We start from the raw sequence: 20,848 nt of genomic DNA on the forward strand, positions 1-20,848 counted from the left end.
AGGGTGATTTATAGTGGGAGCTAAAACTGTGAGATCTTGTTTGAGATACAAAAGTAATGTGTTTTAAGTAGATTATAAAAGCTATGCTACCCTGACATTTGTTTACTTAAAACCAGCAGGGTTTGACACATTCCAGGCTCTGAATGCTTGAATAGCAATACAAATAAATGTGATTAGGTGTGACAGGTGCACCTGGGACAAGCAATTTTCCACTTGTGGGCTGTGGTGCGCCATTGATCGGAGGAGTACCTGCAGGTGGCCTGCTCTGCTTGAGCAACCAGAGAAGTTGCAGGCACTTTGTATGTGTGTGCATGCATGCATCCATCCATCTACATGACTGGTTTTCCTTGCATACCATCCATGGAGTTATCAGATGAGTCTGGAACCCGTGCAGTCAGTGACAGGCTGTGGAGCAGCAAAGTTACAACTAGATTTTTAGAGACCACCTGAGTTGGTTGAGGTGGTGACAATAAACATCATTTAGGGATTGAAGTGATTGGATGGGAATGCAGGAAGGGCTTTGAGATGTGTGATTTTATTGTTTAGCAGTTTGGGAGGCAGGAATTTTTTCCATGTTTTTGCTGTTTTCTTTTTTTCACTGAGTTTCCATGCCTAAGTAGCCTTTGGGAGTTTACTGAATGAGGCTTCCTATTGTGCTGCCAGAAGGCCTCTGCCCCTCGAGCCTCTGCCTTGTCCTGCTTCCACTGAGTCATATATATATATTCTGTCAGTCAGTGGCTGTCAGAACAGGGGGAGAGGGGGACAAAGCAGAGCACTGATGCAGCATTGTTTTGTGAGAGCAGTGCTCTTGGGTGGTACAGGCTCATTTTCGAGCTAGAGTTTTAAAGGCAGAGCTTGAGAAATTGCTGGATTGGAGTCAACTTTAACTGATTCTAGAGTCTAGGAGTGAGTTATAGCTGAGACTGAAAATTGGATTGGGACTTACTGCAGAAGCCAGTTGTGGGGTTTGACTTAATTATGAGACCTGGCTTTATTTGATTTGAAGGAATGCAAAAAGAGAAATAGGTACAAATGTGGGTTTTTAATCATAATAACTGTGAGCAGTTCTGCTCTCCTGATCTGCCTTAGAAATCTTCCTGCATGCCACCTGCTCACTCATCTGCTCTTGGCATTAGTAGGAGCAGCAGGCATGGGAGTCACACACACACAGCCTGCCTGGGCTCAGAGCTAACTCCGTATTGCAGATCTGTGGGTATAACTACACGGGAGCTACACTGGGCAGGGTGTTGGCACCAGCAGGAGGAGCTAGAGGAAGAAATTAGGTCGAGCAGATTGGTACTGTGTGAAAAGTTTTGCCCCACTGAACTTTATTTCTGAGTTAAAAATCAGAGTGCTGGCATGTTGGCTGGAAGGAGAATATTTGTTTTTTTCCTGAGGTGAAGTAAATTACAGCTTGGAGGTAAGTCCAAACCCACAACTAAGATAAAGGAAAAGATTTAAACTGCATTCAATCTGTAGCTAGAATCTTAATGAATTTCTTTATTTGGAAATGAGAAGAACCGGGTTATGGCCTGAGCACTTCAAATGGTCTACAGTTATATGTTAGGCTCCTTTTTCAACCCTAACTTTCCATCAAGGCCTCAAGACTATAACAGAGAAGGCCCATGATGCATTATTTGGAAGCAGCAGGTCATTTTCTGAAGTGTGAGAGGTCTGTACTGGTATCCACCTAGATCTGTGGATGCTGGTCAAGGGCTGGCCATTCCTTCTGGGACTTCCAGGCCGAGCAGGGCAGGGACTTTCTGACATTTGGGTGCTCTGGCAGCAGAGCAGTCAGCCAGGGGCTCAGCAGTTCAGGAATCTGTTTTACTGTGAATGGACACCTCTCTGACTGGTCTCTCTTTCAAGGGGTGCACCAATGAATGCATCTCAGACAGCAACAGGCCGAGAGTACCAAAAGCAGGCGTGAACTGACTGAAAATATTGCACTGAAAAATACCAGTATATTTAGAAAAAAGTGTTGTTTTCCTAATTTTCCTGACTAACCCCCTTTCCAGTGAGGTGAATTTTTTATTCTATTAGGTTGTATTTGTAACCTCTCCATTATATCCGTTTTCCTTTTGATTTCATGCTGTAAATGAGGTCAGTAAAAGTCCCTATTTAGCCTCTCCAATCAATGGTACTTTTATATATCTTCTTTTAATTTTTTGTCACTTGCCATCTTTTAAAGCTTCTGACTTAAGTATTTCTTGGTGTAAGAATTTATCCACAATAAGCATACTCACTATTGGACTTACCTAAATTCCTTCTATTATTGCAAAAGAGTTTTTGTTATGGAGAGACTGGAATGTAAACAGTATTCCAAGCATGTCCTCTACAGATCTGTGATGAAAGAAGAAAATGCCATTGTAATACTATCTTTATTGTTCATTACACCCACTAAATTAGCTAAATATAATTTTAATTTTGATCATTGCTTGCATGGGCAGTATCCGAGACCTTCAAAATTCTCCCTAATTAAAAAAAAAAAAAAAAAGTGATTATTTAAGAATGCCAGGAATTGCGTGGGTAAGACAGGTTATCTTGTCTAAGCCTGACCAATGAAGCGTTGTGCATCAAATTTCACCTGTCACATTTCCTTCAGGAAATGTGTTGTCTGCAGTTCCTCCTCACCTTCTCTGTTCTTTGAGGAAAACGCCAGTTGATGGCTCTTTAGTGTAGATGTTGCTCTACTGTTGCTTATCCCCCTTTCCAGCCCGTCAGCCTATGGCAGCTTTGCTGATAGGATGAGTCTCCCTCCTCTCATTTAACGATTTCAAAAACGACTGCTGTTGATCGGAGTTGAATCTGTTCTTAACAGAAAGGAAAATCATACCTGCAAAACTATCTCAGGGTTTATAATTTTACAGATTTGTTGATAAAATATAGTTTGGTTTTCCAGGACTTCTATGATCTCTGACAAAACTTATGCTAAGTTAAAGCAGGAGATGCTCATAAACTTTGGGAATCAATTCCTTCTTCATAAAGTGGTAACCTAAGTGTTTTTATGGATTTCTTTTATCTTTAGTAAGCATCCACAGAAAAGCTTAAAACCTTTTTAAGCACTCTCCATTATTTTGGAAACAAGCAAAAAAAATTTTTCTTCTTAGCAACTGGTCTAAGTACTTGTCAGTACTTTTTATTTCTAAGCAGCTGTCTTATGGATTACAAATTAATTTAAGGATGAGAGCAGATGATGAAACAGGAATTTTAATCTTACATGGCTTCCTGACAAGCTCTTTTCTCCATAGCTTTGCTCACATGTTCTCAGACTGGAAGACAGTGGCTTGGTCCTGGGCTGTTGGGTTATAGTGTAGGTAACACAGGATGAAAAACATCTTTCCTTCTTGAATACTGTGCATTTGCACAGACAGATTGTCAGCAGTGTGATAGTGATATCCGAGGCACCATGGTTTGTTGTGTATTTAGTCCACAAATGAGGTCATGAGGAAGCCTGTCACAAAGTCTAGAAAGGATGAAAGGATGATTTTCATCAAAAAATCCCAGTGGAGGCAGGCATCTCTTCTCTAGTGCACACAGTTGCATATTCTAACCAGTGTCTGCAAGGCTGGTAATGTTGAAGATATCCCTAAACTGTCCTGACAGATGTGACCGACTCAGACACTTCTGTTGAGTGGTTGCTCTAATGGCCAGCTTGCGCTGAGGAGCACAAAACGCTTCCGACATCCTCCATCTGGCCAGCTTCACACCCACCCAAACTTGATTGATGCCTCTTCAGGTTCCAGCCAGCCAGAAAGCAGAAGAATGGAGTATTGTCAGGATTCAGGAAACGTTTTGCTTTAACTGCTAAGAGAGGGGGGATTTATTTTCATTGAGCTGGGTTGCCTGATGGGCTTTATTTCTTCTTACACTCCTTTCATCACTCTCATTCTTTCTCTCTTTCTCCCCATAATGGTTGTACTTTCAGATATTTATTCTTCTGATTAAGATAAAATTAAATAGAATAAGCTGTTTTCCTGCCCTTTCTGCAATGTACCCTTCATTTTTTTGAATTATGCGCCTTTCTGGTAACTTTTTCACCTGGCTGTATTTAGCTCTTTTTAATAAATCTCCCTTCCCAACTCTTTATCAATTTAGAGTATATCACATCTATGAGTTACTTTGTCATGTCTCAGTTCAGTCCTTGCCACACAGGAAAAATATGTGCTAAGTTTGGCAAATATTAACACTGCTCACACCACTGTTGTCTTTAGTAATTGGGGTGCCAACCAAAGAACACATCCTCCAACACGCAGTGTTTGGAAAGACTTCCCACATGAAGGCAAGACCTAACTGAGCTGTTAATGGCCGTAATCTCTTCTGTAGCATTCAGATCAGGTTTAGCATTTAGGAGTATAGCAAGGTGTCAATACACTTCCTTGTGTTTGGCACGGTGTGTATGCTACTGCATGGAGGAAATTACTGCACTCTGTATTTTTAATAATTTCATATAATTTGAAGAGTTTTACTTCAGAGCTGAGTGAAGTATAAATCATCTGCTCTACCTTGTTTCTTTTATCTGTATATCTTTACAGGCAGCAATTAGCTAATCCTGCTATCACTCCTTGGAGCTCAGGAAGTCTAATTAGAAGAAAAGTAGTAATTGAAAGTCAGAAAGACTAAATGATTTCCCAGATTGACTACGTATCAGTGGCAGGTCCAGGCATGTAGCTAGTAGCTGCTGCTCCCTTTTATAATGCAAATAAAATTATCAGAATGTTACAATTGACTTCAAGGTGAGTGTCTGAACTGCAGTCTTTAATCAGGATTCTTGGTTTTATGTCAGTCATCTCAGTGGACTCCCATCAGTGTTAAACACCATTTTGCCTTGGGTCTTCTTAGAAGGCTTCTTGTCAAATCATAGAGATGGACTTGTGTTAATGAGCAGGTCTATCCCTGTCTTTGCTTCGGTGGCAGGAACAGAAAACAGCCTGTGGTTTTTGAGCATTCCAGTGGCAGATACCTACCTGCTGGGAGAACATCTTGTAGTGTGCTGCCAGAACAGACTGACCAGCTTTGGCAGGATAGCTTGACTGCTAGTTGTTGCAAGGGGCTGACAGTGGGGTATGAGTGACTTGCTCTCCTGAGCTATTTGTTCCTCAGACAAACTGGGTGCTGCACTGATGAAATTGGACCACTTCATTTTGCATATTGGACAAATTGCTTTTTCTGGGGTTCCCTCCCTCAACTTTGCCTTTGTGCAACAGCACAAAGCAGCTGGAGGGGACACAGAGTGAGAGGAAATGACTTGTTAGGGCTGTGCTTTTCTATTGTTTGAAAGATGCTGGTGTCTCCTGTTTTGGCATCACAGTCATGCTGTATCTTCCTCTGTAGGTTTTAGAATTCCCCAGCTTTAATGTAACTCATTAGTCATGCAGGCATGCAGCTAGTGTAATAATTAGTATTACAGGAGGCAGAATAATAGAATCTGCTCAAACTAATTAGTTATAAAAATGAGGGATTTTCTCATATTAGGAAACAGCTGTGATAGTTATAGAAAAACCTGGAAGGTAAAACTGGGAGGTTTTTCTCTTGTTCTAAAGGGTGAGACAGGTTTGCTGAAGAATAGCCCCTGGCACTGACCAGGAGCCTGTAGTGAAATAGAGTGATCTGAGCTCTGTGGGATAGGACACTGGAAGTGTGTGCCCAGTGGGAAAAGCATAGCTGGCTGTTATTATTGTTGCTATCATCATGATTATTTGTATTGCATGAGTGCCCAGAGGCCCCAGCTGAAAAAGGGTGCCATTGTACTAAGCACTGCATAAACATTGTGAGAAGCAGTTTTGCCATGAATAATTTATGCCTTATGGCGCTGGGAAATGTGAAAACCAAGAGAAGAAACAGTGGTCCAGAGGGGCAAGACTGGGCACTAAATGCTTGGTCGTGTTTCCCAGTGCTGGTCTGAGGACAAGGCTCGTGTTTCAAGGTGAAGTAAAACTCACTGGAAACTTTAGCCTCTGAGACATGACTGTCATTTGGCTCCTTGCTGCCATGACAGGAGGAAATATGATGTTTCTCAGTTTCACTGGGAATGAGAATTAGCTGTATGAGAAAAACAAAACACAATGGTGCTTACAGTGTGGACCAGCCTCGAGCTGCTTATAAGCTGCCAGTGCAGCCCATAACTAATAAAGTTTGGATGTCTTTTAATGGTTGCTTTTCTGCTTCCATTTCCTTATGTTTCTTGGAGGCTTTGTGCTGTAGTTTCCCTTGAGATTGCTTTTGTACCTGTGAAATATTTTACTGTTTGGATAAATAATTTGAATGCCTTGTCAGATCATAGCATAATATCAATCTGATTGACACAACCCTAATTCCAGGGAGAAGGAAATGCATGTAGGAGAAGGAGAGAAGAAATATTTTTTTAACTAAATATTTTTCAATTTTTAGCTGTTCTGCAGCTTTCATAGGTGTTTTTGAAAAGAAAAACCTTGGGATGTTTTGTGGAAACCTAAACTTCCATGTTTTTCTGACCCCCTGGTTTGTATTTCAGATTATTTTTTCTTTTTCTATGCTGCCCCAAAAGATGAAGAACTGGCTTTGACAAATTCTCTTGTAACACTGTTGTACCTGCAGGAGTTTCTTTTAGGGTTTAATGCAGACCTTTGTGGGCGAAAGCTTAAATAGCCTTGTGTGTGTCAATTGTGTTATGTGCTCATTGCCTCGCTTTCTTGGCTCGTAAGAGCAGCCCAGCCTCCTTGGCATTAGCTAGTGCCCTTGAGCCATGAAAATTCCTTAAGCTATGGGATTTGCTGTGATAAAAGGTATGCCATCAGCAAATGTTCACCCTCATTACTGTTCTCAGCAGTGATACAGAGAGAAAGTCCTGTTCCTTCCGTTCTGTTCTTTTCTTTTTCTATTTCTTCACTTCCTTCCCTTTCAAGCTCTCTTCCCCTCCACCCCCTTTTTTATCCCTCAGTCTCATTTTCCACATTGCCATCTCTCTATCTTTCCTTCTATCTGTGCTTACTGCAAGACTTTTGCAGGTGACTCTGCAGAGTGGGGAGCACTGATCAAAGCCAGCCCCGTGTCCTGTGCCCCAGGGGTAGAGCTCATCTGGGGCAGATGCAGGAAGCACAGCTGAGAAGGGCATGTGCCTGCTTTTCAAGAGCTAACTGAATAAAATAGGTTCTCTATTGACATTATACCACAAATAACTTTCAGTATAGGTATATGCTAAAGTCCCAATGGATTATTAAAGCTTTCTGTCTCCAGCAGTCTCCTGCAGACATGTGAATGCAGCAAGCAAACTCTTAATGTATCAGCCTGTGCCTGCACCTGTCTTGCTGGCATTAAGAGGGATCTTGTGTACAGCATAGACGGGGGGGGGGGGGCTGAAAAGCCAGCTGGGACTGTGTCCCTCTTGTGCTGAGCTCAGAACATGATGAAGAGCAGTGAGAAAGTCCCTACCCTACAGAAGCAGTAGTGTGAATGTACCCGAGGCAGATGAGAAGCCATCGGAAGAGCAAAGTGAACTACTTCTGAAAGTGTTAGCCAGACCCCTGGAGCAGACTCCAGTTGCAAAACAGCCTTGGTTTGAAAAGTTTATCCATTGCAATCTTCTGAATACTTACTCTTAAGATCTAACATCTTAAGGGCTAAGCTAGATGTAAAGCAAATGAGATGAAACTTTCATGTTCTTTGCCTTCGGGCTATTAGGCCATTGAACAAAGTCAGACATTGCGTGTGTCTTTGTGGTCTTTTGAGTGCCTCTGCATAGGCGGTTTTGAAACGTTTTCTCCCAAATATTTGAAGGAAGAAAATCATCAAAGGGAAACCTTTCTGATGAAAATCCTTGGTTTCAGCAAATTATCTCTTAAATAAAAGCTCCCTGTAATTCCTGACTGGTTTAAGTTGGGATGTTAAAGGAAAGGGTTTAAAGGTCTTACATCAGTATGTCGGATTGAAGAAATGGCTTCTGACTAAGATAATTTCAGAGTTTTGTGGCTCATTTTACAACAAATTGAATTATTTTCCCATACATTTATTTCTTCTTGCAGTCCCAATGAGAAAGAAAAATTGACACATTTTCTGTGAGTGGTGACTTGATTCCATTCCTTTGTCAGATATGTTAGTTTTTGTTACAAATGTAAATCTGGCTATTCCCCATTCCTAACACACTTTTTCAGCATGACTTTGTGACTTAAATGGGGCAGCTGCAGCCTTTAGGTCTAAATCAAGTCATTCTTGTGTTCAGCTGGGAACAAATGAAAGTCTATCCTAAACAAAACTTTAACAAAGTGAGAAGCAGAACAAAACCTGATGGAGAGGAGTGAGCACAAGTGTGAAGAAATTGAGGAACACAGATAACTAGAGAAAGCTGGTAAGGAGCACAGGCTAAAATATAAGGGATGCAGTCAATTGTAATCTGTTAATGAAGTAAAAGTTAATCAGGGTCATTGATTGATTGGAGGGGTGCCTTCTGCTGCTGTTCAGCTGGTGGATTATTGCTTTTTTTCCTCCATCCAGTAGAACTGTGTTTCTCAAAGAGGTTTTTCAGAAGAATTCATTAGGGAGCAAAGTTGCTATCATAATATAGTTTTTCCTTCTTAAACCATTTGGAATTTATAAATGCTGTATATAGTACAGGAAAAAAGGAAGAAAAGGGTTTAGATAGCCATGAAAAATTCTCTTCCTCTACAAGAAAAAGAAATACTACCTTTAAAGGATTTGCAGAAATCTAGGTACTTGTTTTTACAGTCCTGGAAATCACAAAATAATACAGTTTCTGTTCCTAGACAGGAGTGTGAATCTCTGTAAGGTGAGATTTTTTTGTGCCAAGGTATAAAATCCTTGATTATACCAAAGTTAAGACTTCTCCATTCCACAGGGACAGGCATTTCATCCCCAAAATTCAGACGCTCCATGCACCCCTTGGCACTATTGCCCTTTACCATTATAGAAACCTTGTGCTTTGGAAAATTTGCTGCAATTGAGAGGTAGAGAGGCCTTTTTAAAACATGCCTTCCTCTGAGCTTGGTAAGACTGAGTGCTAGGCCCTGGGAAAATTGTACCCTGAACGTTGTATCTGATGTGGAATTTTTTTACCCTAAACTTCTATCAGCACAGCTTTTGCTATTTTGAATGATTTATATTGCTTTTGGGTATACTGCTTGATTTTTATGCACAGAAGTTCAGCAGTGCCATGAGTGAATTGTTACCTTCTTTTCAACAAATGAAAATGAAGACCTGCAAATCTTGGTTTACAAAGCTTGACTTCCATTAAAATGTAATTATCTCCCTTTTGTGCATTATACATTAAGAGTGGCTTCAAATGGTGTGTGGCTCCTGCTCAACTGAATTACTTTCATTTGCTGCTTGCATAGTAAGAATGAGACTCTGGAATAAAGATGACTGTTTAAAGAGGACTGCTGCGATTCCAGATTGCATAGAGAAAGTTCTGCTAATCAAATTAACTTGTTTACTCTCTAAGACCCTGACTGAAATTTTTGTTACTGGTCATCTTGGGCCCACAGAAAGTGGGTCCAGTGCTAGTCCATGACCAGTTTTTAATCCTGTAAATAATTCTAAGTCCTGCAACAATTCGTAGGGTTTTTCTGGTGATTAAGGATTAGATTATCCAGTGCCTGTGCATTGACACAGGGCTGTTTGGTTTTGATTTTGCTGGAGATGCAGTGGTTCCAGGAGGGGAGCAGAGTGGCTGTGCAATGCTTGGTGGTTGCACACTGCAGGGTCTATCAGGCATTTGGAATTTGATCTTTGCGTGCGCTCTGGTCCAGGATATTTAGCCTGGCTGAGCAAACAGGGTATTTAGCCTGAACTAACCAAAATCTGCTCTTCTGAAATCCAGGATTATCATCCTTCTTTTTGCTTTGCTTCTGCCTCTCTGGACCCTGAATTCTACCACAGATAGCTCATAAAGATACTGCCAACTGATGTCTAGCACAAGTGGGCCACCTGACTTGAAAGCAAATAGGGCAGTGAGTAGATTTAGATTCAAATTCTGTGTGGGCTGGTGTGAACCTGAGTTTCATCTGGTTAAGGTTTTTTACCATAATGTCTCTCTGTATTTTTGGAGGCACTTGTCTGCAGCAAACACATTCCCTGAAGGCAAAGGACAGCTGGTAGACAGCTCTGTGGCTCTGCCTGTGGAAATACTGCACTCAGTGGGGTGGGTGAGGTGAAGGAGGCTGCTGTAAGCCCAAAGCTCCTGAAAATGGCAGGGTTCTGCTCAGAACAGTCCCTGCTTACTGGGCAGCTTTTCCTGCTTCCCTCTGACTCAGTGGTGAGTGTTGCTGGGCTCGTGCTGCTTTGCAGTGCCAGGAAGATGTGGAATCAGCTTTGTGGCTTCTCCATCAGAAAGGCTGTCTCAGTGGGCTCTGCTTAGTCACTTAATTTCTGATGGGACCACGTTAAGATGCCTAGTAGGAAATGGCTGAACTGAAGGTCTTAACATTCAATCTGTGCTAACTTGAATTGAATTTTGATCATTTTCATATGTGGAACATGAAACTGAAGGGGACTGTTGGACAGTGTACCTAGGGGATCTTTCCCTCACTTAACTGGCAGGTGGCTGCAGCTGATGCTGGGGTTTGGGACTGATGAGCTGGCAGATAACTCTCATTGTTCTCTGAACTTGTCAGCCTTTTCAGCATGGTGACCCTTTCAGTCATTCCTGGATACTCTGGGGCGGGTAGCACTGGCAGGGTGATCAGGGTGATGTGGTTCCCAGTGTGGCTGTGACCCAGCAGCTTGTCATAAAAGTGGATATCGTAGCATAGGGTGAGCAAAGGTGAGGACAATAAAAGCCTGAATGACACAAATGCAAAGAATATGTAGAGAAATGAAAAAAACATAAGCAGAATGCATTTTGAAGCAACTTTATACATTGTTAGCCATGGACATACCACAGCCTGATCATAATCAAAACAGGTGGAGTGTAGCTGTGAACAGACTTGTGCATGAACATATGAACATCAACATTTTCATGGGTCAGCACATGGGTATTGGTGTCTGTGGTGGCAATTATAAAAGAGCCTAAGGGCTGGGCACTTTCCTTTTTTTCTTTTTTTCTTTTTTTCCTAATACTCCCACAATTGTGTGTATGCATGTCATTTCATGGAGCAAATATGCAGTGCATCAATCCAGATTACCTGTCTGAAAGGTGAAGCTGTAGTGATGTGAGTACTTTTAATGAGGGAGGAATTCCTCCCTCATTGAAAGTACTCACAGGACAGTTTTACTATGCTGAGGCCCAAAGCAGAGTCACTTGTCTTTGGAGGTAGACGGCAGCTTGGATGATGTGCAAATTACTACAAGGTAGACAAAGGGGAGGAATTGAGAAAGGAAGAGATGTGGACCCACAGGCATTAAGTGCAAATGAATAAACAGTGGGTTGTGTGGTACCTCAGGTCAAGTGAGGATGGGGAGCTGGTGCATTCACATGACTCTAGACCACAGTCTTCTCCTGGACTCCTCAGCCGAGTCCTGTTAGCAGTCTGCCTGCATTTATATGTCTCCTTTGCTGTTAGTGAATCTGGTTCAAGTCTGCATAGCACCCTGCTGCCTGCGCTGGGTTGAAATAAATTTTGCAGATTCCAGTGCCAGTCTGATTGATAAAATGCCACTGTTTCTTTCAGAGAAAGTGGTGTTATGTGGGGAATAAAATGTGTAAGGGAGAGTGCAATCAGTACAGAATCCAGGAGGGTCAGTCTTATAGAGTGGCAAAATTAGAGGAAGTGGAGGATGTGGGCAAAAGAGATTAAGGGGGGATACAGAAAATTTGCAGGGGTGGAGGGAAAGCTGTAGCTGAAAGCAAATTAGATACTAAGTCAATGAAAGATTGCTTTTTCTAATGACAAGTTATGAAATAGTGTCAGATTCTGTGAATTGCTCCAGACTACAGACATTCAGACACACAGGCAAGAACACGCACACATGCAAAAGTTGGGGGAGGGAATTCGTTTTCAAATTAAAAAAAAAAAAAACTTCTTTTAAATTATCTCTTTGAATTTAAATTATCATTATCCCTTTGAGATTTAAGCAAAGTTTTTAAGGGAAAGAGATTTTAGAGCAGGTTATATGACTAAATAAGTATTATGTTTTGCTTTGACTAAAGGATTATTGGAAGTAATTTTTGTTTTGTTATAACAGGTGATGAAAAAAATGTTGGTTTGAAACACTAGAAAAAAGGAAAAATAACCATCAGAGAAATGTGGTAGCCTAAATTTGCCTTCTGCTGGAGGTACCTAGCCCTATCCATACCTGAAAGAAGTCAGTGTAGTTGCCTTGGCTTTAATGAAAACAAGCTCTTTTTACCACAACTGAAGATTCCTAAACTGACTCATTATGTAAATGAGTCAGAGGGAAAAGAATCATATTCACAAATAACAGTTCCACCTTAAAGGCTAAGTGCTTTTCTTCTCATTCAAGGTGATAGTTGTTATTTAGCCAGAGGTGGTGTTCATGGCAGCAAGATTGGCAGAGTTCAAGAAGTGCTTGGACAGCCCTCTCAGGCAACATGGTGCGATTTTTTGGGTGGTCCTGTGCAGGGCCAAGAGTTGGACTCAGTGATCCTTCTGGATCCCTTCTAACTCAGCATATTCTATGATTCTTTGATAGTTTTGCTTGGTTTGATTAATGAAATCTGGGTTAAGGCAAACTGGGTTCTGCTTGCATGCTGTTCTGGTTCCAGGGAAGATGCTTCATAGAAGCTCTGTTTCCATCTCTCTGTGATACCTGTTGTGCTGTTTTGTGCTGGTATCAATAGGGATTTACTCATGTTCCCAGTGAGAGCTGTTATTTTCCCCATTACAAGGTGACATGTGACACAAGAGTACATAATCCTCTTAATTTGTTTTAATTTCCAAGGTCCCTCTGTGAATTTCCTTTACCTGTCGAATACCACACTACCCTAGAGTACAGTGAAAGTTTCTGCAGGTGGAAGTACAACACACAAATTTTCACTTGTGCCTTCCCATCCTTCCCTTATTTACCCCAAATTAATTAGAGAAGCAGGTCTCCTTAGTCCTTTGCTCATCCCATCAGTCTCAGCTGGCTGGACAAGCTGTGCTCCCAGGACCCCAGGCCAAGCTCCCATTGCCTCTCGAGTGCACATAGGTGTCTGTCCCAGGGGAACGGGGAAGGGTTGGCAGTGGAGGAGCTGGAGAAACAAGAGAGCTTTCTCCTCATGCTCTGGAGCTGCTCTCACATTCAGAGAAAGCCAAAGGCTCACAATGAGACAGAAAGGAAGCAGGGGAAGGGTATATGTGTGGGTAGTGTGTGCAATGCTTTCTTCCAGCTCTCCACTGAGCCGTGACCCGGTTTCTCCAGGAGATGCCTGCTGTTTTCTTATTTTCCAAGCAAGTTCCTGAGACAATGCTTTGCATGCCAAACAGGGTCAGCCCCTCAGATAGGGAGGGTTCTGAACTGAACATGCAACTCCCTCTCCACCTTCTCTACTTCTGCGACCCTTTCTGTTATTTTTCTTCTTTTCCTTCTCTTTTCCCTGCCTTTGATCAAAATGGGGAGACAATTCTTAGGTGCATGGAGGGAAAAAAAAAGGGGAAGTTCCACGTGTGTTAAATGAAATTTATTGCAGTGCCTGCTAGACACTAATTTTTTATTGTTTTTGTTATATCTTGACAGAATCCAAGAAGAAGAAAAAGGAAGGCAAGAAACAAGAGAAGATGCTGGATTAATGGAGTCAACTTGGGCAATGTGAGAAAGGGACATCAGCAAACATGATCAGTTAACAGTTCCATTTATACCTAGGCATTTTATCCTAAAATTATTTATAGCTTAATGTTACCATAGAAGGAAAAAAGCAAACACAGAAAAAAATCCTTTTTTTATTACTTTAGTATTTTTAATGTATAATCCTAACAACAATTTTTAGAGGCCTGTAATAAAGGACTCCAAACTCATTTAGAAAATTATGTCTATTGTATATTGAACAATATAGGGGTTTTTAATTTTTTTTAATCAAGTCCTGCCATAAGTCTCAATCTGGTAATTAGTCCATGCAAGCAGAACCTGAGTCTGTATGGGGCTCTGCTGAAGCCAGTGGTACCCTGTGTGAACATAGCACTCTGGCTGGATGCATTTATATTTCATTTTGGGACCTTATATCTGAAAAATTGAGGCCTGTTTCTTAATATCTGATTACATCTGCATAACTGTATGAAACTGTTTGTTTAAGGAAAGGATGGGGGCATTTTGTTGAGTATTTACAAGTATGAGATCTTCTTGGATGTGTGCTTTATGTTAATTCCAACATGTCACCATCTACAGGTAAAAACCAGTAACACTCCTTTCCTTAACTATATTTTGAATGCTGGCAGTAAATCTAAAATCTTTCAACAACTGGACATAAAAGAGTCCTAATTTTTCATGATTTTCTAGCAATGATTTTTCAAAGTGGACTGATGACAAAACTTTCCACTTTTCAGCATATCAGTGTTGGTGGATGGTAGTGTCCTCCATTTCACCTATCAAAGCTGAAAAATGCTGTATTTTATTTGTTCATTTTGACAGAAGGGGGAAAATAATTTTCATAAAAGATCTAGTTGAAATTGCTGCGATTCTGCCTAACCCAGCTCTCTTTTGTATCAGTGGCAATATTCCTGTTGATCTTAATTATAGCTGGTTAAAAAATAGTATATCTGGTGGGAAATAAAAGGAGAAATCTGTTAGGAAACCACTAGAGGTAGTTCATATTTTTGACCAAAAACAGGACAACTTGTGGGACCTGAAGCCAATAGGAATGAAATAATTTTTGGTTTATCTTTTAGTAAAACAGAAGGGAAATACAAAACCAGTATATTTTGTTTTCTTCCATTTTTTATATAAGCAAAAGACCTTGGGAAAACTCAGTCGACATAAAATTAGTTGTGATTTTTTTAAAATATAGTCTGCAGGGGAAAAAAGAGAAAAATTACAACCAGCTGTTTTTCAGTTTGTTCAGTTTTACCTAATTTAAATGATTCTGAATCCTGAGGGAAGTCACAAAGTAGAAAAAAGATCTGACAAATGGCTGGTCTGTCTCAATGTAAAGGGTTGTTTAAAAAGCTGACAACAAGCAGACCAAAATTTTTAGAGGAAATATAAGGGTTTTCAGTGCCCAAATTAAGTTAAAATTCATTGCTTCGGAATTCTAAATCCTAAAATTCAACAGGAAGAAATAAGCTTTGCCATTTGTGTAGGCTGCAGGCTTGCCTGCTGGTCAAGAGGAATAGTCTCCCCTGTACTCCTGCATGGTACCCACTGAGTTCAGTGAAGCTGCAGCAGGCTGTGTTCATCTGAGTAAATCACATTTCTCTCTTGGGATTAGCTTGTAGACAAGCAGAGTCTTTTTTTTTTTTTTTTTTCATACTAACATCACTCCCCTTTTCTATGCGAAGAAAGTTGTAACAATTGTAGAGCTTGCCCTCTATTTCTCATGCGGAGGGTACAACTGATCTGGACTCACGGTGAGGCAAGTGCTTCTGTTCCCAAACACTCCTGAAGCCTCCTAGCCAAGGCTGCACTTAGCTTAAGGTACACTAGCCTCACAATTATTTCCCAGATTCCTTGGGTGTGTTTTGCAGTCTGTGTTGATGTCCTTGTTATTTTGACCATGCTGTTAGACATATCTGAGTCTGTGCTATAGTTAAAAAAGTCCCCCACACATGGTGGAGGTGCAATGACCAAATCTAAAATCATAAAGGCTCATATTTAGGTGGTTCTGGGTGCTATTTGGTTTGTTCATGGTCTAATCAGGTCTACCTGTGCTTGTGCCTCAGACTTAAACTAATGGTTTGGTAGGTCTGGTTGAAAGCAAAAGGAGAAGGAAACTTTTTTTCACTCACCAAAGGTTTGTCTGTCTACATGCTGCATCAGTTCACTTGAAGTGGCTCAACTTTGAGTGCCAACACTGTTGCACCATTGTTTCACACTGGTTAATCTAGTCCATGTTTCATAGGGAGCTGGCAGGAACTGGGAATGATGTTGAGACCACCACTTTGATTGTTCTTTAGCAAACCTTAGATGTGACTTCTTATTTCCACTTCCGTGAGTATAAAGAAAATAAATTCCCCTGTGTTTCCTCTGACGCCTCGTGGTCCTTTCGTTTAACTGCCCATCTGGCTTGTTCAAGGAACATTCCTAATAGATTTTGAAGGAAGCCAGTCAGGTTCCTGTGGTGGCATAGGGCCTTCATGGAGAGAGTTTATAGAAAACAAGGAAACAAACCAAAAATATCATGTTAGGACCAGAAGAAAATTCAGCAAAGGGTGTGAAATAGGAGAACATTTCTTATGTACAACTCATCCACATATGTTTGGATCTATATTGGCATCTTATTGTTGACAGCAATTGGAATAATAGTTTATAAACCTAAAATGAAGAAAAATTCCAATAAGCCAGAAGAAAACATTCAGTGGAAAGTCTAGCTATGCAGGAGGTGATAAAGTAATTTATGGCAGAACACAGAGGAAGATTGAATAGGTCAGTCAGGTCAGCTCTAAAAGGAGTCTTGCAGTACCTAAAAGGAGCCCTTGTTTCACTAGTGACATTATCAAGAAAGCAAAAGGCAAGATTCTGAACAAAACCTCTTCCCACCCATCTTGATCAGTTTCTCCTTCAGTCATTCTGAAACTTCTCCATATTTGCTTTCTAATCTTCTACCCTCCCTGCTTTGGGAGGCCAAGCTGGTCTGACAGTGCTGTGGGAGCAGCTACTTCAGATGAAAAACGTGTTTACCCTCTTGGTGCTATCCTATTACAATAAAAAATGGCTTAGTATAGATGTGTTGCTTACCTAGTTTAATGGACAGAAATTTCCTTCATGAATGTCCCTCTTGAGGGGTGGTTTACATCTTCATTTGCTACAGCTGTAATGGAGTATGGGGAGGTGATAAAAATCCCCCAAATGACAGCCTTTTTCTGAGCACTTAAATCTATTATAAAAGAGATGGGTGAGTTGCTGAGCATCAGCTATGGATGAATCTGCATCCAGATTCTGGACTCCAGTGAGTTTAAACCTGAATATATTTGGGTGTATTTGGGTATATCTTCCTTCCCTTTCTCTAACTAAGCTGAGGCAATGCTGCTTTCAGTTAAGCCTGTCTATATCTTGATTTAAAACAGTATTTGAGGACTGGGACATTTTCTGACTTAGATATGTCTTCTGACAGAAATTCCCATAGTGAATGAGAGTCATTGCTTGTCAGCCTGGCCTATTTAACAGTCTGTTAAGTGCAGCAAAACTTCTGGGCAAGGCTCCAGGAAGGGAAAATGTTTGTTGTACATGCAGGTAGATAATAAATTGTAATTTACTGATTTTCATCTTCTAATTCCAATGCAAGAAAGAAATGAAAGAATAACAATTACACAATGTATAAACAGGCAGCTTTGGAGAGTTGGTTGAGAAGAGACAGGAAGTCAGGACCATTTTATACAAATTTGTATTTCCTGTTCCTTACATGCAGAAGGCAGAACTACTGGTTGGCACATTTGTTTTTATGCTATCCCGTATTTGTGCCTTAATTAAAATGAATCAAATGTAAAGTGTTACAGAGAAATAAAGTCCACTTCAGCCTCAAAAGAAAGTGTTCAAGTGGAGACAAAGTCAAAAGGAGAAAATAGTGTACAGGCTAATGTCAATGTTGAGGGTGAGACAACAACGTATTTTTCCCTCAAGTCTAGGAACTGCAGCAACATTAACAATGTAAACTCACCACTTTCCTAAAGCAATATATTGGTGAGGTGGAAACCATTTTGATATCCCACAGCAGTGGGATTTCATGTCTCCACATGAAAAATGTTTCCCATTTGGGAGACATTTCATGTCTCTCAAATCCTACTAAGGGGAAATTATGCCAGTGGGGGTAGGTGTCTTGTATTCAGTCAGTTTTAATTCTCTTGGACAGCACTTCTCTGAAGTTGAGACTGAGTTCTCTCCTTTGCAGAGACAGATTATAGCTGTTGCCTGCCTTCCTATACTTATCCATAATTTTGATAGCATTTATTCCGTCAATTCTGGTAAGGCACTCTATTTCTCAGTCATTCTTCTGTGGATGTTGCTGATCTTTCCTCATCCTTGAGACTGTATTTTCCATTTCTTCCTGGATTGTTGCAAAACAGCCCCAGGAAGCCCATACTATAAATCTCCTCCATCTGCATCCTTCTGAAATTAAAAGACACAGTAGCAAGTTTTTAATCACTGTATGACAATGAACAAGGAAGTATGATAATGAGCAAAAAGAGTCCCTGGATTTGCTGGGAGGATGGATTGCTGGTAAAACTTTCCTCATAACTTGACCTTGTCATGGCTTCTCAGGGGACATAAATGATCGAATGATCATCTCAAAAATTAGAGACATTGATGCAGGAGTGTCTGCCTTCAAGCAAAAAAACACAGAAAACAGAAAACCACTTCACTAGATAAATAGTGGTAAGCAATTGTATCCTTTGCATCCTTTATGTGTCCTCTTTTATCATCAAATTATTGTGGTGCATAGAGTTTCAGGGATAGTGAAAGACTTGCCTGAGCAGCTGTAGAGCATGTAGAGAGTCTCTTCCACCCAAGGGTGTTTGGATTTGGAGAAGATGTAGGTAGTCTCATTCATAGCAGCATCAAACTTTGCTTTTGGACCAAAACTAAACAATGCTGAAATCGAATAATTTTCCCAATGGCCCCTTTCTGCCACTCTTCACAAATGGCTGTCTGTCTTGTGGCCTCATCACTCTGAACTGAGCATGAGAATTCAACTATATTCAACTATTATTATCTCATTGATGAGGTTGTACTTCAGCCCTTTCTGCAGTTTGCCATTTAAATTTGGATGTCTTGGAAGTCCCAGATGACTAAAGAACTCTGTTAATATCTCCTAGTCTTTAAACCATTTGGCTTTGTGAGTGAGTTGTATAGGTAAAAGCTGTACCTACAGATTTGACTCCTTTTTTAAAAAAACCTTAAAAAAAAAAAAAAAAAACGCAACAAAATGGAAAACATGTCCAAAGACTGGATTTACTGATGAGCTAAAAATGGAGGTGCACAAGCATTCCCATTGCAGGTGGTCATTGAAAGTTAAAGACTGTACAAAACCTTTAACCCTGAATTCAGTGATGGAAAGCTAGGAAAATAGGGTAGCCTCTGTAGGGCTGTTTTACCCACAGCCAGTTTCATTCAATTAATTTTGCTGTTCGAACTCCCTTACTCTAATCTATCTGGCAACAAGATCGTATTTAACTTTTCTCATTAGATCATTCATTGCACTCCCCATATTACAATCATGTAGTTCATCTAGACTATTACAGCTGAAGGAAATGGCTGTGATGGTCCAGAATGTGTTGTGGTTGCTGAGGTGGACTGAAGCAGAGACAGGCTGCAACCTGGAGCTAGAATCCACCTAATGCAGATGTCAGCATCAGACACAGCTGCTCTCTAAATATGCACACATGCATACTGCATATATATATATACATTCATATATACATATATATATATACGCATTCATATATGGAAGAAGACTCTAGAAAGGTGCATGCATAAGTCCAAATGTAAATCACGACCAGTGCTGCCACATTTTCAGGCTGTGGTTGAAATGAAAGAGCTTTTTGTCCTGTGCTGTTGTTTAAGTGAGGATACACAAGTAGGACGAAGAGCTAGATTTCTTCCCACTTGCAAGCACTTCAGTTTAAGGATAGCTGTGTCCAAGGGAAATGCAAAACACATGCCAATGAAACGGCCAAAAGGACTTACTATCACAGTGGTGTTCTCTTCTGTCACACCAAGTACATACAAGGGCTTTGTTCAAAGCTTTGAAGTGGACGAACTGCTTCAGTTAAGTGTGAACATATAAACACAGACAAGAAAGTCTTTTTCTCTTCCAATAAAAAGTGAGGAAAATGGGTAAAATAAGATGGAAAAATAAAAGTAAGCGAGAAATCATATTAATTCTTGTAGTTTGAGTGGTAAACTGAAAGGAGAAATGAAAGTCAAAATAACAAAGCCTGAATATCACTTTCAATGGATTTCTAATTCTGTATATATCTATTAAACCAGTGCTATATGATATCTTCTTATGGGTTACTTTCTTTTCCTGTTCCTTTTTTTTTCCAGTTTGTATATTGATTTTGTAAGCTAGCAGTGTGTTACCTTTTCAATTTTTTAAAACTTGTATGAAAGCCATATATCCATATTGTAGAACGAAAGCATTAATCCTGTAACATCCCTTGATGTTTCCCTTAGCTCTGTGGGATTTTGGGGGGTTCTAGCGAATGTATATGTTTACCAATTGTATCAGCGTAATTTACTTGCTCTTAGTGGCGATAAGGAATTAAATAAACTAATACACAGACACGTGGTGTCCTCATTTGGTTGTGGAAACTGTTTCTGGAGTTTCTTAAATTAATTCTAAGTATATAATGGTATCTCTTTATTATACTAATTTTCGTTGGCTGTAGGTGTTGCTTGTCACACAAACAGATTTGTAAATGTAGAAGAAGTTTTAATGTTTAGAAAGCGGTCCGAATCTAGCAGGAAACATTTCTTTGGTTTGTGCCCACTAAAGCATGTTTGTCCCAGTTTCCTGGCACTTTTCAGTTCTTTTAAGCAGCTTGTTTCAGTATACAGTTATTTCAACCTGTGTGATATTGACACAATGATGGATTACAGATGAAGAGTTTGATTTTTTAAAAAAATTACACTATCAGGTAGGCAGTGGTACCCTTATTCCCAGCCTAGTCATGCTCAGCTGTTTAACAGCAACTATAATGTGTGTGTTTGGTGAGAGGTGATTAAGACTCAAGAGTAGAACAAAGAAGCTACATTTCAATTTCTCTGGGATTTTTTCTGTGTCCAACTATTAGTTAAAATCTTAGAATAATTAATTAATTGCTCTATG

The 20,848-nt window shown here is 40.3% G+C and overlaps 1 protein-coding gene across 1 annotated transcript in view; it reads left to right on the forward strand.

Annotated features, from left to right (window-relative positions):
• The window catches only part of PTN (pleiotrophin), a 79,750-nt gene extending 59,448 nt beyond the window's left edge, over nucleotides 1-20,302 (forward strand). The window contains exon 5 of the mRNA XM_068190848.1: nucleotides 13,609-20,302. Within this exon, the coding sequence (XP_068046949.1) occupies nucleotides 13,609-13,661 (53 nt within the window). The 3' untranslated portion in view covers nucleotides 13,662-20,302. The remainder of the gene's footprint in view (nucleotides 1-13,608) is intronic.
• The last annotated feature ends 546 nt before the right edge of the window (nucleotides 20,303-20,848 follow it).

The sequence above is a fragment of the Anomalospiza imberbis genome, chromosome 5, assembly GCF_031753505.1.
Source record: "Anomalospiza imberbis isolate Cuckoo-Finch-1a 21T00152 chromosome 5, ASM3175350v1, whole genome shotgun sequence".
NCBI lineage: Eukaryota > Metazoa > Chordata > Aves > Passeriformes > Viduidae > Anomalospiza > Anomalospiza imberbis.